We start from the raw sequence: 25803 nt of genomic DNA, 5'->3' as shown, positions 1-25803 counted from the left end.
AGGGGATCATTCCACCATCCTGGACAAGACCTCGGATCAGTTGCCTCCAAACTCAGGCACACCAAGTTTGGAGTGGAGCTGATAAGAACCTGGGGGGGGGGTGTCCTTGGTTCCTTGAGTTTGGTGGTTTTCTTGCAGAGGCTTCATGACCCAAACTAGGCAACATTGTGGTGGTTAGGAGTGGTGTTCACTCTCAGTTTGCTCTCAACTGAGAGCAACCTCTCCCCTCTTTACTAGCACTGATGACAGTATTTATTTGGGTTGTGAAATGTTTGCAAAAAAACAACCAAATTCAGGGACCACCAAGGACCCCCTCAGGTCAACCCTGAGCTACAAAGATTCTCCTTAGAAGGTAATCTTAAAAACGTATTCGACGCCTGTAAATCACCTCGATAAACGATGCAAATAAAACATAAACATGTTGCATTTTTAATAAATTCAGAGTAACAAATGTAGAATAACAGGCAGGCATTAATATATCACTTTTATTGATTATAAAGGCCCTTTAACCGCCTACCTTTCATCTAAACTGTGAGCCACAGAGTCAGGCAGGGATGCCCAACCTTGGCAGCACCTGGAGGATGCAGGGACTTCCAACACCTAAATTCCCCAGGTAGCTCTGCTGGCTGGGAATTCTGGGAGTTGAAGTCCGCACATCTCCCGGGTGCCCCAGGTTGAGAAACATTGTGTTAACGCACAACAAGGATGCAGCACCTGGCAGGAAGCGGCATCGAGGGTTTTGCCCAAACAAGGGACAAAGGGGTCTCAGAGGAGCCAAGAGGCACCACTGCGTCACAGCCCCGCCACCTCTCGGTCAGTCAAAGCCCCCCAGCCACGAAGCTCTTGGTGGCCCCCAACCAGCCTGGACTGAGCACAGCAAAATTATAAGGTTGGGCATGGCGTGTGGAGGGGAGACCACATCTGGTCCTCTTGCCAGATGTGGTCTCGAAGGTGCCAGGAGGTGGGGCTGAACTCAACTTTGGTCACTACGTGAACTGTTGTAAGTTGAGGACTATCAGTCACACATCCTTTTCAAGGATATTTCGCACATTGAAGGGTGACCCCCATCTGGCCCAGATAGAAAAAAGGCCGGAGCATCTCCCCAAGGAAGGGCCCTGTCCGGAAGGTGTAGAGCGAATCCCCCGTCGCCGCATCCAGGAACTGCACTTCTTTTGCCTCGCAGTCCAGCCTCACCCACAGTCTCCACGGCGATTTTTGCAATGACAGCTGATTCGGTTCAAAAGCGACCATGTGCCCCAAAACATTATTCCCCACGGCCCATATTCCCTCCTGGGGTCTCAGGTAGAATCTCCCCTTCCTGGGGATGGACTCCTTGGCCACCCCGATGGCCCAGCGCGCTTTGGCGTGCACCAGGAAATTGTAGGGCCCCTGCACGGACACTTCCCACTAGTGCCATAGTGTGGGGATAAAGATTTTCTGATCGATCCTCCTTGTCACATCTGGGCAAACCTGGAATTTGTTGGCCCAAGTCACACTGGAGCCCTGGCACCAGAGCTGTGGGTGGGCGGTTGAGCCATTCAGCGTGACGTAGACTGCAAGACGGAGAACAGAACCTCTTAAGGCGGGCCACAAAACATTTCTATGGTCTTTTTAGAGTTGCCAACAGAAAAGGAGGGGGAGCAATGCGGTAGCTTGGAAATCAAAAGTGCATTCCACACATAGCTTTTCAGAGATTATAACTAGGTGACTGAAGTTTCTGCTGAGCAAATATCGAACTGGAGAGCATGACTGAGGACTCTTGGCTACCAAGGGCAAAGCAGGGCAGGGCTGGATGCTTCACCTGCTCAGGGAAGGACCTGCTTAGCGGGCAAAAGGCAGCAGGATGGCAAAGGGAGGAAACTGGGCCGTTTGGTCCTCTCTGGAGCCCAGAGACGCAGTGCCTGGCAAGGGCCCCAACTCAAAAATGGGACCAATTCCTAAATACAACAGGCCTCTGCAGGCGGAGGTCAGTGGGGCTGCCTCTGAAGGGGGGGGGCTCATGGGCAGTGGGGGGGGGTCTGACCCAGACTAGGCCCTTCATTTAGTTCAATTCCCCAGGGCATCTGGAGAGGGCACAGGTCGTCCTCAGCTTCCAACCGTTCCTTTAGTGGCGGTTTGAAGTTACAATGGCACTGAAAGGGTGACCTAAGACCGCTTTACACACTTACGGCCATTGAAGCATCCCCAAGATTAAGTGATCAAAATTTGGCCATGTGGCAACTGGCATGGATTTATGACGGCTGCAGAGCCCGGGGCTCAGGGGTCCCCCCGTTTACTAGGCGCCTGGAGGGCTGGTTCAGGCAGGGCCCTTGCCAGGCAGGGCATGCCCAACATCCGCCACCCCGCTACGGACTTCACCCGCTACGGAAAGTTGCCTTTTCCTCCGTGTGCTTTTACCTTTAGGAGATCTTGGCTGTTCTGGAGCAGCTGCTGGGCAGGAAGGGGGAGAAGTTTAAAATCAGGCTGGGGGTGCCTGGAGAAGCCCCATCCCCCACTTCTCACATGGCACAGCTCAACACCGAGCTGGGCTCTTCTATGCCTGGAAAGCTCTGAGTGCCTTTGCCCCGTAGCTCTTTTCTGGAAGGGTCAAGGGGTGGAAGGGAAGGGCTGACTTCATTTGGCTGCTGAGGAACCCGACTTCTCCCCCAGAAGATGCCTTCGGGGCCCTCCAGACTCGGGGCTTCCACCCACGGAGAAAGCCACTCCTGGCAGGCGTCACTCCTGACGATGTGGGGAAGCCACTGTTGTGAGGCCTGGCGAGAGCAGGTGGTCTTTGCAAGCCCCTCCCCCACTGACTCCTCCCCCCCAGCCTCAGGGGGTTTACCTGTGGTCAGAAGTTGCTCCAGGTTCTCCCTGGTCAGAGTCGTCTGCAGAGAGGCTGAGATTCAGAGGAGGAAAGGAAAAAAATGAGGCCGGGATGAGAAACAGCCACCTGGGGCCGATGCCCGTGAGCAGAAGCCACCCTGTTGGCAGCAGCGTCTCGGTCCCTGCCAGATGCCCAGTGACACCCCCCCCCCAAGGACCATGGTTGGAGGGGGTAACTGATCAGTGGAAGAGGCAGTCCCCATTATGTATATGTAAATAACGTAGTTGGGTTGACGATATATAAACTACATATGCGTTTGTAGCTTTAAGGAAAAATACCGTAATGTATTATGCTGTGTTCTGGTTGGTTAATTACGCTACAAGTTGCCATAAGAGGGAGCTATAGATCATGGTTTATTTCTCTTTCTCGTTTTCACTGATGATCTCTCTTTATACTGATACTGATCGACTACGGACCGATACTGACTAACCCTGTTTATTTTGATATTCTGTTGATATCAAAGGTTATTTGTTGTATTACGGTTTGATATTTGTCTGCTGTAGAAGACATGGAACTGGTAAGAAAACTTTATAACTAGATGTAAGAAGACTTTATAACTGGATATTTCTGGACTGTTAAAAACGTGTATGACATGGACTGTTTATTGGACTGTGCTATTTCTTCAAGTAAACATTAATACTTGTTCAACTCTGTGTGACTGTATATTTCATCATAACTGTTTTCATAAACCGTTTTCCATGTGCATATCCTTTTTATACAATGATTACTATGCACATATCCTAACACCCCCCTTCACCCAGCCAGAGGTTGGATGGAGCTGGCTTGGGCCTGGCTTCCCCAAGATCCCCCAGTAGGAAGGGGGGCAGGAGGAGGGCCCAGAACTCCTGGGGCTCCTCCTGAGGGCCCCAGACCCCCAGCCCCTCCTGAGAAGGCCCCTCACCTTTGTAACTGTCCACAATCCGCCTTACAGAAGCGTTTTTCTCCAAGAGAGTCTGGAGTCTGCCTTGCAGCCTGGGAGAGGCGCTCTCTACGTGCCCTAGCAGGTAACTCTGGCACCTGTGACACAAGGAAGGCGGCCTCATGCAGCTAACCAGCTGTCTCCCCACAAAACAGGGGGGCTGGGTGAGGGCTGGGTTGGCCGTGAGGTGTGTGAAACAAGCCAGTCCTTTCCAGCATTTTGCCAATTGAATACAGGACTCGGGTTTTGCAAACCTGAGTTCAGGATGTGGCCTGAATCCTGGCATGCTTCTTATGCAAACATTTTTTGTTGCTTTGATCGCAACTGACTCTGCGCACCGAACTGGTGTAGAGGTCAGTGGAGAAGTGAGGAAAGTCATGAACTCAACACAAACGTCAATGTGATTCTGATCTGAAGGTCCTTGGGGCTCGGCTGTTTTCTTGCAGACCTTTCATTACCCAACTGAGCAACATCATCAGTGCCAGAAGGGAGTGCGGTTTGCTCTCCTTTCACACAGAGGTAACCCTCAACTGTTCGTTTGTGAATGTTTAAAATTACGGCAGTGAAAAAAGTGCCCTCCGGCCATTTTGCAGTTTCGACCTTTGCAACGTCCCCATGGCCACGGGATCCAAATGCAGATGCTTGGCGACTGGCTCACACTTATGACCATTGCTGGATCCCAAGGTCATGTGGCCGTCGGACAAGCAAAGTCCATGGGGAAGCTAGATTCACTTAACAACCAGCTAACTAACCTATCAACGGCTGTGATACGCTTAGCAAGTGTAGCAAGAAAGGTCGTAAAAACTCAGTTAACTGTCTCACTTAGTAACAGAAATCTTGGCTTCAGCAGTGGTCATGAGGTCGAGGACTGCCTGCACTCCTGGCTTGCCCTGACAGTATTGCTGTGACGGTTGTTCTCTCCTTGGGGGCTCCCTGGTTAGACTGCTTTTTGCTGTTGGACTATCAGTCGGCGTTGGTGGTGCCTCACCTGTGCTGTTTACAACACCTGAGCAACCACTGAGCCTTGTATATCAAAGGGGAGAGAGCCCCACTCCCTCCCAGCACTGATGGTGTTACCAAGTCAGTGTTGTGGCCCGCTGGCAGTTGCCCAAGCTGGCAACACAGTTGGACAGTAGTCAGGAGGTTGGGAAGGAACCCGGGACAGTCTTGGAGGCTGAGGAAGGTTCGGATGAGGGCTCTGCGTCAGAGGCAGAGATGGGGCCAGGGCAGACTGGCAGTCATCAGCTGCCTTCAGGCTTGGACAGCACTGAGGTGGGGGAGCTTCTGGAACTGGTCCCCAGCCTGCACATGCACAGAGCTGCCAAAAGGAAGGAACAATTACAAACTCAGGGTCAATGTGGGAGTAAGGCCACAGGTAGACAACGAATGCCCCCTCCCATCAGGATTAAAAGAGAAGCAAAAGGGGAGGGGGCTTTTGCAGGAAACAAATCACTCGCTCATTTGTTTGAGCCTTGTGGAAATTTGTCTGTATAACCCAACCCTTCCCTGTCAGCACTGAGGGTGGAACTATTTACAAGGCAGCATTCCAGGATTGAGAAGGCCTCAGCTAATTAGCATACCTTTGCAAGACACTTTGCCAAGCTGTTGGCTGACTGTAAATGAAATAAATTCATATTAATGTAGTAAAAGAGCTTTTGCCAGGATCCAGAATTGACTTAGTGCTTTTTGGGGAGGCCTAGGTCAGAACAGTCAGGTAATGAAATGTCTGCTGGAAGTCAGTCGAGCTCCGAGAGTACCAAAGATCCCACAACCAGTATCTCTCGGCCACAGAATTCGAAAGGATGCGGCCGCACCAGAAATTCTGAGCACAAACCAACCCACAAAGACAGGTGAGGAAGAGCAAGATGACGCCTACCTGTCTATGGTGTCCTGGATGTCCTGAAAGAGGAGAAGAGAGAAATGGGTGCCGGCCTTCACAAGGGTGCCAGTCTCCCCTCCCCCTGGGAAACCTCTGCTTTCCCCCCTTGAAGCCAGTGAGGGTCCCCCCCACCTGCAAGAATTCCCCGTCTGGCTGGTGGTACTTTCCCTTCGCCTGGTCCATCAGCTGCTGCAGGCCGGAGGCTTCCCCGGAGAGCTGGGCCAGGGCGACCCCCCACTCGGCCTCCATCTTCTCCTCCTGTTTGGCTAGCCAGCCCAGCCAGACCGGCTGACTCTCCCGGAGCAGCTCCTGCAGGGACTCCAGCGCCAGGCCCACCTGCTGCTTTTCAGTGGCAAATTGCTCCTGGGGGGCAGAAAACGGGGGACTCAGATGGAGATTTCCCAGCCGCAGAATCAGAGTCCCTGGGGGGCTGCCTCCTGCCCCCTCCCCAAGAGACCCACCTGGCATTCCTGCCGGCTCTGCTCCACGGTCTGCCTCTGATGCAGCAGCGTCTGCTTCTCCTTCCTAAGGGATTCCAGGAGGCCATCCAGCAAGTCCTGCACGCAGGGGAGAGGGTGCTATTCCTGGGTCCCAAATGGCAGCGCTCCCACCCAGAGGGGGCCACAGGGATCATGGGGCCACACTCAAGGAGAGGCCCTGCTGGAGGATCCCAGGGACAGGCAGGGGCCCACAAGGAGTCGAGCAACTGAGAGTTGGTCTCCCCCATCTTCTCTTCTCTCGCTGCCCAAAAAGAGCCCGGTTCTCCTCCGCCATTTTTTAACTTGGTAGCCTTTGTGGGCCTCTCACTGCTGCCAGGAAGCTTTTCCCATCTTTCGGGGACTTTGGGTGACTCCTGTGCCTGTCCCCCCAAAGAGCTGATGGAGTGCCCCAGGGAGTTGGTGCCTACCTTGTACTCCTGGGCAGCCTCGGGCAGAGAGAGGAGAGGGTGGCCCTGGTGCTTCCCCAGGCAGCCGGGGCAGAGGAGGCTCTTCTCGCTGGAGCAGAAGATCTGCAGAGGCTGCCTGTGTTGCTGGCACAGCTGTTGGCCGCTGCTCTCCTCCTGGGCTCCCTCTGGCAGCCGAAGCCTCTTCACCAGACAAACCATATTGGCCAGGGACCAGTTGGGGCAGGCGCTGCTGGGCTCCACCTTGGCTCTGCACTGGGGGCAGGAAGCCTCAGCACCCACCTGGGCCAGGCAGTCGCGGCAGAAGTTGTGCCCACAGGAGAGGCCCATCGGCTGCTTGAAGAAGTCCAGGCAGAGCGGGCAGGTGGCCTCCTGGTTCAGCTCCCTCAAGGCCGTCTTTTCGCCTGAGGTTGCCATGGGGCTTTTCAGTCCCTCTTCCCCCTTTGCTGAACCTGGAAGTGAAAGCTGTTCATTGGCTCCTTCTGGAGAGGTGCATTTCTCAGCCCCTCCCCCAGGGAATAGAGTGCTCTGAAGCCCTCCTCCAATTAAATGGCTTCTTGCAAAAGAGGGGGTTGCCCAGTAGCCACAGAAGAGGGCAAAGGAAGCCCCCTCAGGGTCTGGGGCAGCCTCTTTGGGCATCCATCCCATCTCTTCAGTTCCCTCAAGCTCAGCCTGGCCAGACTTCCAGCTGACGTCATGACAAGACTACAAGCAGTGAACAAAGGTCTCCGTTCCTGCGCTGGCTTCTCGCGTTTGTGGCCTCCTAATGGAGCCAAAAGCCGCCTTGGAGGGGCGGCGAAGCTAAGGAGAAGTGCTTGGTGAGGTTCTGGGGGAGAACGCAACTCCCCTGTAAAAACCCCAAACTTGTTCTCTATGCCACGATGGAGAGAAGAGCAGGCCAAGATGGATGCTACAAAGTTGGGACAGCCGAAGAACATCTAAGCCCAGCGCTGGAGTGGAGACTGGGAACAGTGTTCGGAGAAGGGTGAGAAGAATCTATATTATTTTTAACTACCCCAAAAACTATAACAGAAAAGAATAAAGAATTGTGCTAGCAGTGGATAGAAGAAGAATTTGGAAATATAAAGAGCTTTAAAGTTTTTTTAAAAACTTAAAATTTGAAAATGAATTAATCTAAAAGAACATTAATTTGGAATTGGCAATCAGGCAAGATTTGGCATTAAAAGGCATTAATCTGAATGCTGGAAGTAATTGTTCTATAGAGGAGTAATATTTGGTTTTTGAAATTGGTGAAGCTAAATAAAGAAACGGAAAAAGAGTGGCTGTGGAACAGGATTAAAAGCGCCACTTGCTGATGAAAGAAAAATCCTGTAGAACCCTTTCAACTAACAACTTTATTAAAAGAAGTAATTTAAAAAAGGAATAAAAGACATTATAATAAGACCCCTGGAAGTTGGAATATATTATAATCAAAGAGTAAGAATATAGGAGGATACTACCTCTGGAATTATTGGTGTTTTGGACTGATTAACATTGGAAATAAAGATTTGAGGACATTGATATGTTAAAACAAAGAATAGACACTGTTCAAATAAAATAAAATAAACTGGATACTGGACAACTGGAATAATAAGCAATATAAAGATGAGTGAAATATAAAAGAAATAAGAATGGACATTCGAGCTATGAATGTGGGACAGAATGTTGGATTTGTGCACTAAAATACAGAATACAGAAGAAAATTCACAGCAGTAGAAGGAGAAAGAACAAAGGAGGAGGAGTCAGAAGAAAGAGGAACCAGTGAAAATGGAACAAATGCAAAAGAAAAAGGAAGAAGTTGAACATGAAATATCAATGATAGACATAATAAATGAGGGGATATTGAGATTGAAACACTGATAAATGAAATGGTTAGGGAAATACAGAGAGATCAAAGGAGGGTGGGGGCAAAATTTGATAAAAGGGAGAGAAAATATAAGAAAATTATGACAGAGGAAGGACTAAAGGAAAAAGCCACAAGATGATAGTAAATGGCAGGCAAGCTAAGGAGGTAACATAAAAGACTTAGAGATAATGGCTAGGAATGGAAAAGAGGGAGACTCCACATGAAGAGATATATTTGTAATAAACATATATAATAGATTTTGAGGAAATGGGAGTAAGAAGTAGAACAAGAGGAATAATTTTAATGAAAACAAGAATCTATAACAAATTAATCAAATAAAATAGAAATGTTTACGTAAGATATAAATGATCAATAGTTAAGATATGAAAAGAAATGTTATGTGGAGCCTGACTGAGAATTGATATAACTATATAGTAGGATAATATTTTAATGAATTATATATTTTGTTATTCATGTACACTGCTCAAAAAAATAAAGGGAACACTTAAACAACACAATGTAACTCCAAGTCAATCACACTTCTTTGAAATCAAACTGTCCGCTTAGGTAACAACACTGATTGACAATCATTTTCACATGCTGTTGTGCAAATGGAATAGACAGCAGGTGGAAAACAGAGGCAGTTAGCAAGACATCCCCAATAAAGGAGTGGTTCTGCAGGTGGTGACCACAGACCACTTCTCAGTTCCTATGCTTTCTGCTGATGGTTTGGTCACTTTTGAATGCTGGCGGTGCTTTCACTCTAGTGGTAGCATGAGAGAGAGTCTACAACCACACAAGTGGCTCAGGTAGCGCAGCTCATCCAGGATGGCACATCAATGCGAGCTGTGGCAAGAAGGTTTGCTGTGTCTGTCAACGTAGTGTCCAGAGCATGGAGGTGCTACCAGGAGACAGACAAGTACATCAGGAGACGTGGAGAAGGCCGTAGGAGAGCAACAACCCAGCATCAGGACTGCTACCTCCACCTTTGTGCAAGGAGGGACAGGAGGAGCACTGCCAGAGCCCTGCAAAATGACCTCCAGCGGGCCACAAATGTGCATGTGGCTGCTCAAGCGGTCAGAAACAGACTCCATGAGGGTGGTATGAGGGCCCGACGTCCACAGGTGGGGTTTGTGCTTACAGCCCAACACCGTGCAGGACGTTTGGCATTTACCAGAGAACACCAAGATTAGCAAATTCACCTCTGGTGCCCTGTGCTCTTCACAGATGAAAGCAGGTTCACACTGAGCACATGTGACAGACGTGACAGGGTCTGGAGACGCCGTGGAGAACGTTCTGCTGCCTGCAACATCCTCCAGCATGACTGGTTTGGCAGAGGGTCAATAATGGTGTGGGGTGGCATTTCTTTAGGGGGCCGCACAGCCCTCCATGTGCTCACCAGAGGTAGCCTGACTGCCATTGGGTACCGAGATGAGATCCTCAGACCCCTTGTGAGTCCATATGCTGGTGCGGTTGGCCCTGGGTTCCTCCTAATGCATGACAATGCTAGACCTCATGTGGCTGGAGTGTGTCAGCAGTTCCTGCAAGATGAAGGCATTGATGCTATGGACTGGCCCGCCCTTTCTCCAGACCTGAATCCAATTGAGCACATCTGGGACATCATGTCTCGCTCCATCCACCAACACCACGTTGCACCACAGACTGTCCAAGAGTTGGGGGATGTTTTAGTCCAGATGTGGGAGGAGATCCCTCAGGAGAACATCTGCCACCTCCTCAGGAGCATGCCCAGGCATTGTAGGGAGGTCATACAGACACGTGGAGGCCACACACACTACTGAGCCTCATTTTGACTTGTTTTAAGGACATTACATCAAAGTTGGATCAGCCTGTAGTGTTTTTTTCCACTTTAATTTGGAGTGCGACTCCAAATCCAGACCTCCATGGGTTGCTAAATTTGATTTCCATTGATAATTTTTGTGTGATTTTGTTGTCAGCACATTCAACTATGTAATGAACAAAGTATTTACTAAGAATATTTCATTCATTCAGATCTAGGATGTCTTATTTTTGTGTTCCCTTTATTTTTTTGAGCAGTATATATAAGATAATGAGGTAATAATATAAGATTGAATGTATTGGCTAAGAGAAAATATACTTGTGTTAAAATGAGATGCTAGAGGGAAGGGAACCTATAGAAAAGAAAATAGAAGCAAATGTAATATTGGGGGAAACATAAATTAATAAAGAACGGTAGGAATGGCAGCTTAAAAAGACCAAAGGCGTATCTAAACATGTATTGTAAACATGGTGAGCACAAGAATACACGATCAAGGAAATTGGAGATTGATTAATATGTTTTTAGTGAATTAAATATTTTGTTATCCACTTGTTACCAGGTAACGAGGATATATTGTTATAAATTTGGTAATATAAACATGGCGAATATAAGAATGTACAATTAAGGAAATTAGAGAAGGGATAACTGGATTAAGACGAAGCTTTTGAATGGCTGATGAAATGATATATGACGAAACTGTAAATAGGTAGAATATATGATCAAGGAAGATAAGAGAATGAATAAAGAGATCGACACCAAGTAAATGATGAGAAGATAAAGACGGGAAAATGATAAAAGAGTCGCTGTTCCTCGCAAAGGTGGAGAATTAAAGAATTAAAAAAATAAAAAACTTTTTGATTCCCCCACCCCACCCCACCCCCAAAAAGCTCAGCCCGGCCAGCTCAGGGGTGTCGGAGGCTCCGGGCCTTCCTTGGTTCGCCTGGGGAAGAAGCGAGTCTGGAGCCGCATAGAGCCCCCACCCCGCCCCCCCTTCGCACTCCTCAGCCCCCCCTTCCCTGCCAGGCCTTTCCCCCCCCGCCCCCCCCTCCCGAAACCCCTCGGGAAGAGTCAAGAGCCAAATCCGGTCCGAAGCCCCCACCCCGCTTGAAGTCCCCCCTCCTCACCCTCTGGGGCCCTTCAGGGGGGGAGTCGGGGCACCGTTTCAATGGGGAGAAAGTTTACCTGCAAAGCTCCGTCGGCCCTTCGCCTAGCGGAGCCCCCCCCCGCTTCCCCCTCCGAGGGGCCTCCGGTCCAGTCGGGCAACGGGAGGGGAGAGAAAAGCAGCTTCGGTCGGAGCCTGGGTGCCTGCGCACGTGGAGGCGAAGAAGGGCCGCCGGCGCTTTCGGTTTCGTTTCCCCGCCCCTCCTGTCATGCCCCGCCCCTCGGCTCCCCTCCGCGGGGTCTCAAGGGGCGGGGCGTCTTCGGCGGCGTCTCCGTTGCACGCGCCCCGCTCAGCCCACGTGACCAGGCTTCCCGCCCGCCGGAAAGGAGAGCCCCGTTGGCGGGAGCTGCCTCAGTGGCCTCCCTCAGTGGCCGCCGGCGCTCCCACGGGCCTGGGGGGTCCGGGTGGCGGCCAGAGTCCCCGGGGAGTGAAGGCCGTTGCCCCGGGCGCTGCTGCTTCTCACGGGGGAGGGGGTTGCGGGGCCAGCGAGGAGCGGGGAGCTTATCTAGCTGGCACTGGGCTCGGTGGGGAAGCCGAAGGAAGCCAGGGCTCCATCCAGGGGAGGCCCGGGGCTGTGTGAGGGGAGCCTGGGAGACCCCCCGGACTCCTGGACAGGCGAGCGTGGGCAGGGCACCTCTCCCCACCCAGAGGGGCTAAGGTGGGGGGGAGCAGCCAGCAGCCTTCCCGCCTCCTGGGGCTGAGGATGAGGGGAATGGTCGTCCAGGGCCAGCAGGGGGCACCTCCCATCGCAGCCCTGACCCCGACGGGCCACCGCTGTCCTGCGGTGTCCCGCAAGAGCTCCCCCTCTCGGACCAGCTGTGGGGGTGGGCGGGTGAGAACCCTGAGGCAGCCCTGCCACGCCCCCGCCCGGACGATGGTCAGCATGGACCATGGACGGTCCCTGGAGAAGGGCAGGAGCGGCTGCCCACCCCACCCTCGGATCCCCCGAAAGGGACCCCGAGCAGCCTGTTGCTCTCTGGTGGGGGGGGGGGCTTTGGGCCGGCCGCTACAAGTACACTTGCTCTACCAGCCCAGAGACCTGCAAAGCTTTCCCGGGCGGGAGGGGCATCTCTACGGAAGCGGCAACTGCAGTGGGACCCCCCCCCAACCACATTGACGCTGCGGCTGTACTTTTATTTGTGGTGCCTCGTAAGGAGAAACGCGTCCGAGGTTCCCATAGAAGGGACCATTCCCAGCGGAGGGTCGAACCCCTGGGCCACTGAGGAGGTCAGCTAGTTTAATAGATAACAGGTAATCGGAGTTGGAAGGGACCTTGTAGGTCATCTAGTCCAACCCCCCGCCCAAGCAGGAGACCCTATACCATTTCTGACAAATGGCAGTCCAATCTATTCTTGAAAGTCTCAAGTTATGGCATTCCCACAACTTCCGAGGGCAACTTCTGTTCTGTGGGTTGATTGTTCTCACTGTCAGAAAGTTTCTCCTTATTTCCAGGTTAAATCTCTCCTTGTTCATCCATTATTCCTTGTCTGGCCTTCGGGTGCTTTAGGAAATAGACTGACCCCTTCCTCCTTGTGGCAGCCCCTCAAATATTGGAAGACCGCTATCATGTCTCCCCTGGTCCTTCTCTTTACTAGACTAGCCAAGCCCAGTTCCTGCAACCTCTCATTATATGTTTTAGCCTCCAGTCCCCAAATCATCCTGGTTGCTCTTCTCTGTACTTTTTCTAGAGTCTCAACATCTTTTTTTATAATGTGGTGAACAAAAGTGGATGCAATACTCTAGGTGTGGTCTTACTGAGGCTTTATAGAGTGGTATTAGGACCTCCCTTGATCTTGATTGTATACCTCTGTTAATACAATTTAGGATTGCATTAGCTTTTTTGGCTGCTGCTGCTGCACACTGCTGGCTCATATTTAGCTGGTTGTCCACTAAGACTCCAAGATCCTTCTCACAGTTACTGCTATTGAGCCTGGTTTCATCCAGTCTATATGTGTACTTTTGGTTTTTCTTGCCTAAATGTAGGACTTTACTTTTCTCTACATTGAATTTCATTTTGTTAGATAGGGCCCAGTGTTCTAGTCTGTCAAGATCCGTCTGGATCTTGAGCCTATCTTCTTGGGTGTTAGCTATTCCTGCCAGCTTAGTATCATCTGCAAATTTGGTAAGTTCCCCTTCTATTCCTTCATCTAAGTTGTTAATGAAGATATTGAAGAGTACTGGGCCTAAGACAGAACCTTGTGGCACCCCACTGCTTACTTCCCTCCATGTAGACTTAGACCCATTAAGGAGTACTCGTTGAGTATGGTTTGCCAGCCAGTTGCGAATCCCTCTAGTGGTGGTGCTATCTATTCCACTTTTTTCTAGCTTACTAAGAAGTAGATTGTGGTCTACAGTTGCCCTCAGAAGTTGTGGGAGGGCCATCACTTGAGACTTTCAAGAAGAGATTGGACTGCCATTTGTCAGAAATGGTGTAGGGTCTCCCGCTTGGGCGGGGGGTGGTGGACTAAATGACCTATATATAAGGTCCCTTCCAACTCTGATTATCTGTTATCTGTTACTAATTTAGTCACTGTGTTGAAGAATGAAATAGGATTGCTTTGGCATGATCTAGATGGGTCTGCAAGGAAAAGAAAACTCCCATCCGGCTCGGAGATCCCCAAAGACTCCGCACTAGAAGTTGCAAATCCCCCTCCCCTCCCCCAGGCCTTATAGGACCCCTCTGCAGCTGCAGCAGCAGCAGGTACGGGCCAAAAATTGGGGCGAAATCTCAGTCTTCGCAGCTGAAGAATCTCTGTGACTTTGAATAGTATTTATTAGTTGGAACAAAACACTGAAACCTCCATGATTTTCGACTGTCTAGATCAGGGGTCCCCAACCACCGGTACCGGTCCGTGGATCATTTTTTACCGGGCCGCAAAGCTTGGGCACCGCCATATTGTTTCAACGCCGCTTCCAGGTTTTCGGTTGCTTCCGGGTTTTCGGTTGGAAAGTGCTTCCGGGTTTTCAGTTGGAAAGCGGCGTTTGGGTGCTCGCGCCTTAGTTTCGTCGAAGAGGGGGGGTGGCTTCAAACGAAGAGCCGTCCCGATGGCAGTGGAGTCTCGCGTTACTCAGGTATCGGTCCGTGGAAGAATAAATAATCGTGAAACCGGTCCCTGGTTCAAAAAAGGTTGGGGGCCACTGGTCTAGATTGATCGGTATCCGTGTGAAATCCCCATTCTTACAATCATTTAACCTCCTAGAAACGCCCTGGTCCTGCCCCACAGAGGATATGATTATAAATCTTATTATAAATCCTATTGTCCCCATTTAATCGTACCTATTTTCTGTGTTCTTACTCATCTTTATACTTACACCTATTATTTTGTAAGCGATTGACAAATCAAATAAATAAATGAAGTAATGGATTGCGCTGAAATGAACAAACTCACAACGAAATTGCAGAAGAGGGAAGAAAAAGAATTCTAAATACGGTCTGAGAAAAGTGGTATGTCTGGTTAAACAATAGAAAGAAAAGATAACATGAAAGTAAAAGAGTAGAAGGGTAATTGTCAATAATATAGGTATGTATGTACAGGAGAACGGAGTAACTGATGCTACAAACAACTGCAAAAAATATATCGAATTCGTTTTTAAAGGTGAAAATTCAATAAAGTGTGTGTGAGTGTGTGTGTGTGTAAAATATAAATAAATAAAATATACTGGTCCTTTTTCATTTTCATTTTAGGCAATAAAGAGATTTCAAACATGGGGACCTCTTGATTCCATGTGTGACTGTTGCAGCAGATCCTGTTTCCAAATCAGGACACAAGACCACAAAAGGTTGGAGAATACAGGTTTTTATTTGTGCACAAGGTTCAGAGCATTAGAATGGCAAATTCTGAACCCCTGGCTCTTCCTGAGGTGTCACTTTTATACATGTCATGACCTCAGCTTAGCCCGGGGCGTTACTTTTATTAAACTATACCAACAAAGGAGAATAACATATATACCAAGAAAAGAGAAGTACATATAATTACTCATTTTATCTTACACCATCTGTTATTTTCCAGATCCATCCTTGTTTACTGTAATATGGCTAGTTCCTTGGTTCAGTAACTGTGGTTTTGCACAATATTGTATTAAGCAAAGGTTTGGAGAATTGGGGGACTTCTGCTAAATATAAAAGTGCTTTATGTGTAATTTTTCCACTGCTACACCATAAGCTGCCCGAAACAAATAAACAAGATCCAAAACTACGAATCTTATGGCGCCCGGTAAGTTTTCGTCCTTCCGGACAACTGCAGAGGCTCTGCAACATTCGTCCTGCATGTTGCCGGCCAAAATGGAACTTCTGAGGGGTGGATCTGTCAGTATATAAGTAATTATGAGCTGGAATAGACATAGCAGCAGGTCAGTAAATGGGAGCTGTTTTGGAAACCGAAGCCTAGTATTTATTTGTATGGAGCCATAAGACAGTTTGGAGTCTGGGCGTGGCTTAGACTTGCTGGACTGTATAGAAAAGTTGGCTTGTCCTCTGTCACCTAGGCCTCTGTATCTCTCTCCTCTGTAACGACTTGCTTCTGTGAATATTGCTTCTGTGTTCATGATTTTGTATGCTGACTTCTGCTGTATGGGATTGTATATAAAGAAGTTTTTCTTATGTGGATGAATCCTGCAAAATTATTTACTTCTATGCTGGTCAGGTGTGCTGCAAACTCTTGACAGGATCCACCCCACAGAAGCTCCGTTCGGGCCTCCAGAAGCCTCACCCAGCCAATTGCAAGCTGAAACGGAGCTCCTGAGGGGCGGATTTCAGCCTGCGACAACGTGCCGGGCGAGGCCTCCGGAGGCCCAAACGGAACGGCAAAGGAGCACACGGGGCTGAGGGGCAGGAGAAGAAACTGCTTGCTGGTAAGTGACCCAGCGCAGCAGGTTGGGGAGGGGGGGGAAGCAGTTGTGGGGAGCACAAGGTATTTCAGTGGGCCGGGGAGGCCTTGGTGGTCTTGGGCAGGTGGCCTGTCCCATTGCTGCACACACACACACACCCCCACAGCCTTCCCCAGCCTGAAAGCCTTCGATTGTGGGCGAAAGGAGGGAGCGATCCCATTCAAGGTACAAAATTCCCTCCCACGACTCCTCGGGTTACGACTGGAATAGGCAGGCTCCACGACAACCGTAACTCCGGGACTACCTGCAGAATTCATATTCGCATTGTGAACTGGTGTATTTCCTTCCCCTCCGGAGTTGAGAGTCCTAGTCCCTCCTTATAGGCACGAAAGCCGGCTGGGTGACTTTGGGGGAATCACCAAGAGACAGGAGTTCCAGTTCTGCCTTAGGCACAAAAACTGAGTCTGGGAAAGTCTCTCTCTGTCTCCCCCTCCCTCTCAGCCCAAGCAACCTCACAGGGTTGTTGTGGGAAAATAAGAGGAGAAAGGGAGATCACTAGGGATGTTCCCCGCCTCGAGTTATTCATTTAAAAATGCAGGATTAAAAATAAGTAAATCGCTAGAGATTGGTTCCCATTTGAACCCAAAAGAAAACTTAGGGATGGATCCACAGCTGGGCTCACAGCTGTCCAGGGGCCAGTCAAGCACTGGTTTTAACCGGTTTAGTCCTTCAGTGCTGCCTTTCCACTTCACACACACACACACACACACACACACACACACACACAAAAACACCCGCTCCGTGAATTGGAGGCATTTTATGCTGGTGGCTTTTTAATGCTTCAGTCATTTTAGTGCCCCTCCCCCGCGCCGTTTCTGCTGGGCGAAAGAAGCCAGCCGGGCACAAGTCCTGCAGCTGCTCAGGGCTGTTTGTGGGAATCTGGATCCAGAGGCCCCTCCCCCAAAGAGGCCTCAGCCAGGGTCCAAAAGAGGCAGGGTCTGCGTGGCAGGACCTGCTCCATGTGGCATCTGGAAGGACCCCCCACTGCCTGCCCAAGCCAGGCCTCCCCCCTCTCCCAAGCCGGCCACCAATGGGGTGCTGGAGAGTTTCTTTGGAAGGAGGGGAGGGGAGAAATGCCTGACACGCCGGAACTTCTGCGAAAGGCACTGGAGGGAGGGAGGGAAGGGCGGCCTCAGCGGGGCTGGGTTTCCCCAGAAAGGGCAGCCAAAAGAAGTCTGGCTAGAAGCAGGGAGGGGAACTTTACGCTGTTCGTTTCTGCAGAAACGGACAGTTCCCGCTTGGGCCTAAGGTGCAAATGAAGGGCCCAGCGTAGAAGATGCCTCAGATATTTGGCTCTTTGTAATCCCTCGACAGGAACCAGGGTTTAACACAGCGGGTTAATGGCATTGGTCCTTCTGGGCACAAGGCTCCACCTGGCCTTACTTAAGAGAAAAGCCCCCTTCATCATCCCGTCATTTCATTCTCCGGAGTTTCCTGCCTGTAATTTGTCACTTGCGCCAAGACAGCAACAAGAAGCGTAAGAGAGTCCCGTAGGCAATTCGATCCGTCCTCACCCTTGGCGCCTTGGTTCTACGTACCTTGGTCCCTTCCTGGCTGACTGGGTGGGTTGAACCTTGACTCTCCTTATGAATGGGGATTCCTACCCTGGGGAAACGGTGCCTTTTTGCTGCTCCCTGGAAGATTTAAAGGGCCGCCACCCCCATTTGAAGGATTCCCCTAGTCTTCTATCCTTCAGAGATCAGGACCTGCCCTGGTCAAAGCCCAGCTGCTCAGCCAGAGAGAGAAGCAAACGGATTGGCTGATGGTTGCCAATGGGGCAAAGGGGCTCCTCCCTCCACAGAGCCAGGCCTGTACCTTCCCCGCCTCCCTGGGTGTTACCTGTGTGGGCAGGTTTTGGGTAGGAGCGGTGCCAGGAAGCAACCGGCACGGATTGGATCCTCTCTTGCGGAGCCCACAAAGGTATTGCTATGCCCTGGGATACCTGGCCCTCCCCTCCTCCTCTTCCTCCCACATTTCCAGTGGAGAGTGGGCACATTCTCAGGGCATCTGGCAGCCCACAGGTGCCACAGGGCATCGCCGGGGAGAAATGGGGCCAGCTTCCCCTTCCCTAACGTCTCAGCCGCTCTGGTTGTCTCCAGGCAGGGCTTCCTGTTTTAACCAGACCAGAGGCAGAACCTCCCCCTCCCCACATGTTTTATCCTGGGAAGCGATGAGAGGCCCACCCTGGCTGGGTTCAATGGCGGTTTGGCCAGAGGCAGCAGCAGCAGGAGGCCTCCAGAGCTAAAGGCCAGGGCCATGGAGCGGAAGAGACCCCTGCCTCCTTCTCCTGCTGGGGGACCCTCCCCAAGGAGCTGCGGGATTTGCCTGGGTCGTGTCCCCCCGCCAAGGGGCGCTTCTGGCAGCTTCTGGGACTGTCCTGGTGGGGGCCCTAGAAAGGCAGGCAAAGGCCATGAGGGTGGTGCCCAGCCTGTCCTCCGTGCCCCAACAGTGAAACCTTACTCGGGCACGCCCAGATCACTCTGCAGGAGCAGGCTGGGGAAGTGGCCCCGCCTTGGGAGGCTGGGCAGGGGCCTCTTGGCCAAATAGGCAGGACACAGAAAGACAGGAAACAGACAGGAGGAAAAAGCCTCCTGCCTTTGAGTTACCTTTATTTTTATTTTTTTCATTCTTTTGTCACATGACGCACCTTTAGGCACCAAGCGTGCTTCAACTCGGTGACTGGTGGAACACGGCCCTGCCTGCCTTCCTTCATTTAGGGGAGGGACCCTTCCTGTTCCGGGCCAAGTAGGGCCTTTCCTAAGTGCCCCCACAGAATGGGGGGACAGACGGGACAGGCAGCCTCTGCTGCAGCCAGCAGGGAGGGCTCAACTGGCACAGGAAGGGGGGAGGCAGAGGCTATTTCAGAGGATTCTCTGCTGGAACAGGCAGCCTCCTCCCCCAGGTGAAAGACCCAGAAGCCCCTGCGGCACTGGGAGGAGGGTGGTTATGGGGGAGTCCAAGGTCCCCCTGCTTCAGGCATGCCCAGGGCCCAACCCAGCCCCTGCAGGGAGCAGCCTGCCCACTGACGGCGGGAAGGCAGATGGTCGGTTTAGCCATGATCTCTTTGCGGATCCCAGCAACCTCCTGGATGGGCCTGCTGCCGTCTGAGCGGACCTCTGCCTAGCGCCCACATCCTGCAGCCCAGCAGCCAGGGCCCCTAGGTTGCCAGGTGCTCCGCGACCCTAAACGCTTGGCAACAAGGGGCTGCATCAGGCCAGGCCTGCTCTCCCAACAGGTCCCTGGGACGTGCCTGACCGCCAGCCACAAAGTCCGCTTGCCTTCTGGATTTCGAGCGGGTGCCGGAGAAGCCTGAGAGCCAGGCTCCAGAGCAGCTTGACAGGATCTCGGAGCTGAAGGTTAAGAGCTTAAATGGGGCTTCTGGAGGAGCTGCCCTGAGCAGCTGGCTCAATGGGTGGCTGTATTTCCCCTGAGGGGGCCGAGCTGGGTGGGAAACCCCCACTTGGGTTAGGCGAGGAGGCCCAGGCAAGGATGCCTGCTGGTCTAGGTGGAACCGGGGAGGAGGAGGAGGAGAGGGGAACAGACATCCCTGGTTCTGGTTCCTGGGCCTGACTTCCTTTCCCCCGGAACTCGGCTGCTGCGGCCCCACACTGGCCTTGCCCTCTTTCTCCAGGGGCCTTGGAGGCTTCCAGGAGAGACATCCCCCCACTTCCCCAGTGCCTCTTACAAGACCCCCCACCTCCCCTGGGGAGTTGGATTTCTGCTTCTTAGCCCAGACCCATTGCTGCCTGTTGAGGTAATTCCCCGTTAGGAGAATGAGCGCATACAGGGAGACGTATTTGAGAGTAGTGTTTGAATAATACACACACAGCACACAGATACACTGTAAAGTAAACGTAGGTTTTTACTTCCAGAAAGGTGTAAGCAAAGTCCAAAATAAGCAATCCAAAAGTCATTCACAAGTTAAATCAGTCAGTTTTCAATCCAGGGATAATCCAAATATCAAAGTCCAGTGTCAAAAAACAGTTCAGTATTAGACTTATATTAAATCCAGTAATATCAGTCAATTAGAAGAAACGGAGCAACGGCAATACTTTCCAACAGAAGGAAACAGAGATACTCACTCAGACACACTCTCTTCTGAGACTAAGACTAAAACAACAACAGGTTTCTGGCTCCATCTTATGGCCATTTGACAAACCACACCCAACTACAGTTTTGCATTTTCTTAAAGATACAGTTTTAAAATGTTTATCCTGGTTTATATATTTCTAACCCAAATAGCTGTTAGGTGACTCATATTCCTAACACTGCCCATGGCCCCTTTCCCTGACCAGCCCCCCTCCCGTCGTTGGCCAGGACCCCCGTCTGTCATATGAGGAGCACGAGAACCAGCCTCCATCCTAGTTCTAACATGGCAGGGTGGTGGGGTCCTCCAAAGGGGCGATGCTGGGAGATTCCAATGGCCCCTGTGTGTGTGTGGGGGGGGAATCAGGGTCTGGTGGGTAGGGGGGCAGCTCTCTTAGCTGGAGAATTGCGGGTGGTGCCTGCCTGGTGGCGCACTGAGGTGCGAGGTGGGCCCTCAGAGCAGGAGCTCCCTAGTGGGCATGCAGCCCACCCACAGCTGGGCCTGATTTGGCACAACTGAGCGAGCATTCGCCACCCCGTACAGTGAGATCAGTTAGCCCTGGGTGGTGCCACCGCATCCCAGCCTTCGGCGGAAGGAGGGAGGTGTGGTGGAGGCCGCAGCCACGCTATTGCCAAAGTGGCACACCACTCCCTCGGCCGGTCTTGCCAGGTGCTGCTCTCTGGGAAGGGCGCAGAGGCTGCTGGGGAGGCTGGTTCATCCCATCCTTGTCCTGCAGTGGGACATGGGGCCTCCTTCGTGGGCCGGGAGGCAAAATGGGCTCAGAGGTCCTTTCTTCTCTGACAGGGCTGATGTCTCTGTCTCTCTTGCAGACCCTCCCACAGGCCCTGCTGCCGCCCATGACTGCCATGCCACCTCGCTGGAAGCGGTCCCTGTGCCACTTGACCGGGCTTTTGGTTGGGCTGCTGTGCAGCCTGGCAACCCTCTTGGTTCTCAGTTTCCTGGCCAGCAGCCGCCGTGAGGACCCACTCTCACGTTCGCGGCCCTCCCAGATGGGGAGTGGTGTGGGGGAGCGACACATAGACACCTTGCTCCTGCCGCCCCCCAACGCCTTCCCTCTGTCCCCATCGCCCTGTGCCCTGACTGCCCCCTGGCTACTGGTGCTAGTGGCCAGTGCAACTGGGCATGCGGCCCGGCGTGCGGTGGTGCGGCGCAGCTGGGGGAGTGTGAGGGTAGCAGGGGGGCACAGCATGCACACGGTTTTTATACTGGGGCAGCCTGGGGATGTGGCACAGCAGGCAGCACTGGAGCGTGAGGCGGCCGAGCACGGGGACCTGTTGCAAGCGTGCTTTGCCGACACCTACGCAAACCTAACCCTGAAGACACTGGCGATGCTGGGCTGGGCCACCACCCGTTGCCCCACTGCCCGCTTCCTGCTGAAGGCCGACGATGACGTCTTCCTGAACCTGCCTGCCCTGGCGAGACACCTGGAGCGGCTAGCCGGCCCACCTGCTGCCTATCTGGGTCAGGTCTATTCACATGTGGCACCCATCCGCAACCCACACAGCCGGCACTACGTGCCCACCTCGCTCTACCCGGAACCTGCCTTCCTGCCCTACTGCAGCGGCACCGCCTACATTCTCTCTGCCCCAGCCGCTGCCGCTGTCCTGGGTGCTGCCCGCCAGCTGCCGCTGCTGCCTGTGGAGGATGTGTTTGTGGCGATGTGCGCCCACCATGCTGGCATTGTCCCGCGCCACCTAGACTATATGTCCGGGGCTACCCACTACCCACTTGATGCCTGCTGCTACAGGGAGGTGCTCTTCAGCGTGCATGAAGTGGAACCTGCCGAAATGCTGTCCTTATGGGAGGCAGCTGAGCACCCCTGCACCGCCTGGCAGCGCTTCCTTGGCCTGACCCGCTGCAAGGTCCTGGCCTGGCTGGCTGCGGAGGACACCCCATGACTGCCTTCCTTCCCTCACACCACCTGATGACCCTGGGAGGAAAAGGCCTGGGGCTCTGCCTCACTCGGGAGTAGCTATCTGGCCTTGGACAAGTGAAGGGGTCGATTGATTAGCAGAAGGGCTGCCAGGAACTCTGCCTAGAAGCCCACAGCTGCCGGCCTGGATGCTGAGCTTCCCAGTTGGGACTGCGGGGTGAGACTCTGCCAGCTGTGGGAATGCCAGCTGCCCTTTTGGGTTCTCCGGCAGATGTGGGCCTTGAGCTGAAAAGCTGGAGGGAGGACAAAGGGCTCTGCTTCGACAACTTGCCCACCTGGTCAGTGTTTTTTAGGGGGTCATTCATCCCTAATTTGGGTGCATCGGGAGGCCAAAGTGGGCTTTTTACAACATCAGCAATGGAAAGGTTGCCCCTCTGAACTGTGCGTGGAGTCGGGAGGGGCCTGAATATCATTTGGGGCTGTCTCTTACGGAATGAGGTGACTCCTCATAGTGGCCTCATAGTGGCCAGGTGGGTGGGCGTGGCTGGAGCAGCTCGTGATGCCACAATGAGACAAGTCCCCAAGTTTGGAATGTGTCATGCCCCTGTCGGAATCTGACTTGGAGGAGGAAGCCAAACAGCTGACAGGGTGTGGGAGTGTGGCTCCTTTGGCTGTGGAAGAAAATGGGGAAGGGCGAAGTCCGGCTGGGCAGAGCAGGGGAGAGGTAGAACAAGGGAGAGGGAATTTGGAGGATGACCCAGGCCCACCCGCTCTTCATTCTAGGGCACACAGGGAGGAACGGAGAAAGGAGCAACATGGGTTGCATGGCTTACAGGGAGGAAAGGGCCCTGATTCCCTTCATTAGCTGCAGCTGGGAACACAGTGTATAAAAAAGGCAAGCTGTGTGCAGCAAGCTGTTGGGAGCAAACATGACTTTATCCTTTGCTGTCATGGCTTATCTGTGTTCCTGACATCTTCCCAACTGTGTGAGTTTTGCTGTGTTTTCAACTCTGCAATTTCTTCTCCTGCCCTGTCATGTTAATTGCTGCAGAGTGGTTTGTTTGGATTTTAAGTTACAGTTTGTGTGTGCCTTGTTTTGGACTGACTTTTCTGCAGTTAAAGGCTGTTCCTGGGAGAGTTTTTCTCCAGCCCGAAGGTGCCAGGAGGCAGAGCGGGACAAGGGCACCCTGCTCAGCTTGGCTGACTCACTGAGAGCGGTACACGCGGGACACCTGATTTGGAGCACCGGGCAGCCTTGGCGAGTCTGAAGGGAATGCCAGATCGCGCCCCCAAAGGCTTCTGTCGGCCGCGCCAAGAGCTTTGCAAAGGGACGGAAGCCTGAAGCAGAGCGAGATCAGGGGCGGGCTTCAAAAATTTTAGCAATGGGTTCTCTGCTTGGTTGCTGGGTGGGTGTGGCCATGGTGAGTGTGGCCTAGTCAGCCTCCTGTACCACAGCAGGTGTGTGTGTGTGTGTGTGTGTGTGTGTGTGTGTGTGACTAATGCAACTGGCAGGTTCTCTGACATTCAGAGCCCGAGGATTGCCTGTAGCCAGTGGAAGGTCGGTCCTCCTGAGTCAAAGGGGACCCATTCCTCTGCTCTGTTGTATTAAAAGCAAACCTTTGGTAATCCCCTCACCAGTCCTGCCTCAGCTTGGGCTTCTGAGCTGAAAACGATCCTTCGCACACCGTTTGGGTGAAAGAGGCGGAGTTTACTAGCAATCGAATGATCCATACAGCAACCCGAAGCCAGAATGGCAAGTTCCCGAACCAGAATCCCAGGCTAAGTGATTCCCTCCCAAAGGGGCCAAATTGCAGCCCTGCTCAGGTCCCAAGGCCCTGGCCAACGGAGCCAACTTTGATCCCTCTGAGGTGAGACGCCACCCCCCCTCCTATTAGGTCCCAGAGTTCAGGGCAGACTGGCATCAAAATAGCTTCTGCAGGCATCGTAGCAGAGACTTGAGGCAGCGTTTGACACATCCGGGTCTCAGCAGGATGGGGGGGGGGGGGAGGAAGCTGGGAATTTTTATTTATGTATTTATTTTGTGAAGCATGCATTTGATAATATGAATTTAATAATTATTAATACATGAAATAAATACAAATAAAAGGGAACATTAAGACAGGGACGTTATGCATGTTGATGCACTTATGCACGCCCCTTACAGACCTCTTAGGAATGGGAATTCTTGGGATCCAGAGAGGAAGAGGAGGAGGAAGCAACAGCTGTTCCAATGAGGCCTGGAAGGGAAAGCTGCTCATTGGCTCCTTCTGGGTTTCTCAGCCCCTCCCCTCTCTTGCAGGGAACGTTCTCTGAAGCCTCCTCAGCATAAAGCCCCCTCCACCTCCCCTTTCCTGTCCTGGAGGAAGTGGGGCAGAGAAGCAAGGGGGCTTCTTGCAAACGGGGGAGGGGTGTGTGTGAGGGGAGGCTGCCCAGTGGCCTGAGAAGAGGGGAGGGGAAGCCCCCCTCCGCTCTTCGGTTCCCTCTAGCTCAGCCCGTCCAGCCCAGGGATCTCGGAGGGTCCCAGCCTTGGGAATAAGCAAGCCTGGAGCCCCATAGACCCCGCTCCCCCCTTTGCGCTCCTCAACCCCGCCCTTTCCTGCCAGGCCTCCAGCACCGAGGCTTCCCCTTCTCCCCCCAACCTATCGGGAAGAGAAAAATCCGGTCTGAACTCCCCCCACACACTTGGAGGGCCCCCTTACCCCCTTCAGTGGGAGTGGGGGCGCCATTTCTTTGGGGGAGTCGACCTCACCTTCGCCTGCAAAGCGCACCCCACCCCCAAACCGGAGCATGGACCGAGGGCGCAACTTTGCTTCGCGCTCACAGGGGCGCCTCTTTCGGGCCTGGGGAGGGCAGCGGAGCCCGGAAAAGCCGCCCCGGCCGCTTCTTCTCCCGAGAAGGGGACCGGGGGCCAGTTCAGGGCAAGGAGGGGAGGCGACTGTCAGGGGCTGCCCGCCCAGGCGAGGCTTCCACTGGGTCCCTGAAACGGGGAGGCTCCGAAGAGCCCCTTCTTCTTCTTCTTCTTCTTCTTCTTCTTCTTCTTCTTCTTCTTCTTCTCCTTCTCCTTCTCCTTCTCCTTCTCCTTCTCCTCCTTCCTCCTTCCTCCTTCCTCCTTCCTCCTTCTTCTTCCCCGGGCACTGCCTGGGGACTCACCACCCTGGTGGAGGGAAAGGAAGGATCCGGGGAAGAGGGTCTAGTCGGGATCCTCTGGCGCTGCGCATGGAAGGTCTCGGAAGCGCGGCCAGATCGGTGCCCGGGGCGACGTTGACGGGTGCAGAGGGCCGGGATTTCAGCACTGGACAGCGGTTTCGCCTCCCCTGGACACGGGTGGGAGGCAGAGAAGACCCCCCCATCGTCCTAGAGAGGCCCTAGTCGTAAAGCACTTCCTGCTCGCCCCCCCTCCTTGGAAAAGCACCCAGGGACGCTGCTGCCTCAGCTGAGAGTCCGATGGGGCTGCCGGTGTGGGAGGAGAGAGCGGACGGGCTGAGACATAGTGCTCCCCCCCACCCCGCTCAAAACTGGACAGGGGAAGAGGAGGGCGGGGGAGCCGCTGCTCAAGTTTTC

The 25803-nt window shown here is 52.8% G+C and overlaps 2 protein-coding genes across 5 annotated transcripts; one reads left to right on the top strand and one right to left on the bottom strand.

Annotated features, from left to right (window-relative positions):
* Nucleotides 1-408: 408 nt before the first annotated feature.
* Nucleotides 409-11566, bottom strand: LOC113430911 (E3 ubiquitin-protein ligase TRIM7-like). 2 transcript variants are annotated; one of them, XM_087953523.1, is made up of 9 exons: nt 11395-11566; nt 6572-7020; nt 6126-6221; nt 5797-6027; nt 5662-5684; nt 3768-3883; nt 2825-2878; nt 2398-2430; nt 409-1553 (listed from the first exon to the last, which is right to left on the bottom strand). In XM_087953523.1, the coding sequence occupies exons 2-9, from the start codon at nt 6983-6985 to the stop codon at nt 1408-1410; spliced, it is 1113 nt and encodes a 370-aa protein (XP_087809649.1). In that variant the 5' UTR covers nt 6986-7020; nt 11395-11566; the 3' UTR covers nt 409-1407. The 2 variants fall into 2 exon arrangements, with proteins under 2 accessions (XP_087809649.1, XP_087809648.1); XM_087953522.1 differs by lacking the exons at nt 409-1553; nt 2398-2430 and adding an exon at nt 2438-2721.
* A 4544-nt stretch (nt 11567-16110) lies between these two features.
* Nucleotides 16111-24353, top strand: LOC113425370 (beta-1,3-galactosyltransferase 4-like). 3 transcript variants are annotated; one of them, XR_015747147.1, is made up of 3 exons: nt 16111-16225; nt 21179-22580; nt 23359-24353. XR_015747147.1 is itself a non-coding variant. In XM_026687514.2 (3 exons), the coding sequence occupies exon 3, from the start codon at nt 21206-21208 to the stop codon at nt 22265-22267; it is 1062 nt and encodes a 353-aa protein (XP_026543299.2). In that variant the 5' UTR covers nt 16162-16225; nt 17958-18181; nt 21179-21205; the 3' UTR covers nt 22268-24353. The 3 variants fall into 3 exon arrangements, 2 of the variants coding, with proteins under 2 accessions (XP_087809652.1, XP_026543299.2); XM_026687514.2 differs by adding an exon at nt 17958-18181 and having other exon boundaries at nt 16162-16225; nt 21179-24353; XM_087953526.1 differs by having other exon boundaries at nt 21179-24353.
* The last annotated feature ends 1450 nt before the right edge of the window (nt 24354-25803 follow it).

Source organism: Notechis scutatus, chromosome 2 (genome assembly GCF_049901735.1).
Source record: "Notechis scutatus isolate UNSWTSFEM ecotype Mainland chromosome 2, rNotScu1.2, whole genome shotgun sequence".
NCBI classification, from domain to species: Eukaryota; Metazoa; Chordata; class Lepidosauria; order Squamata; family Elapidae; genus Notechis; species Notechis scutatus.
Note: the sequence above shows the minus strand (reverse complement) of the source record. Positions and strands in the feature narration are given on the sequence as shown.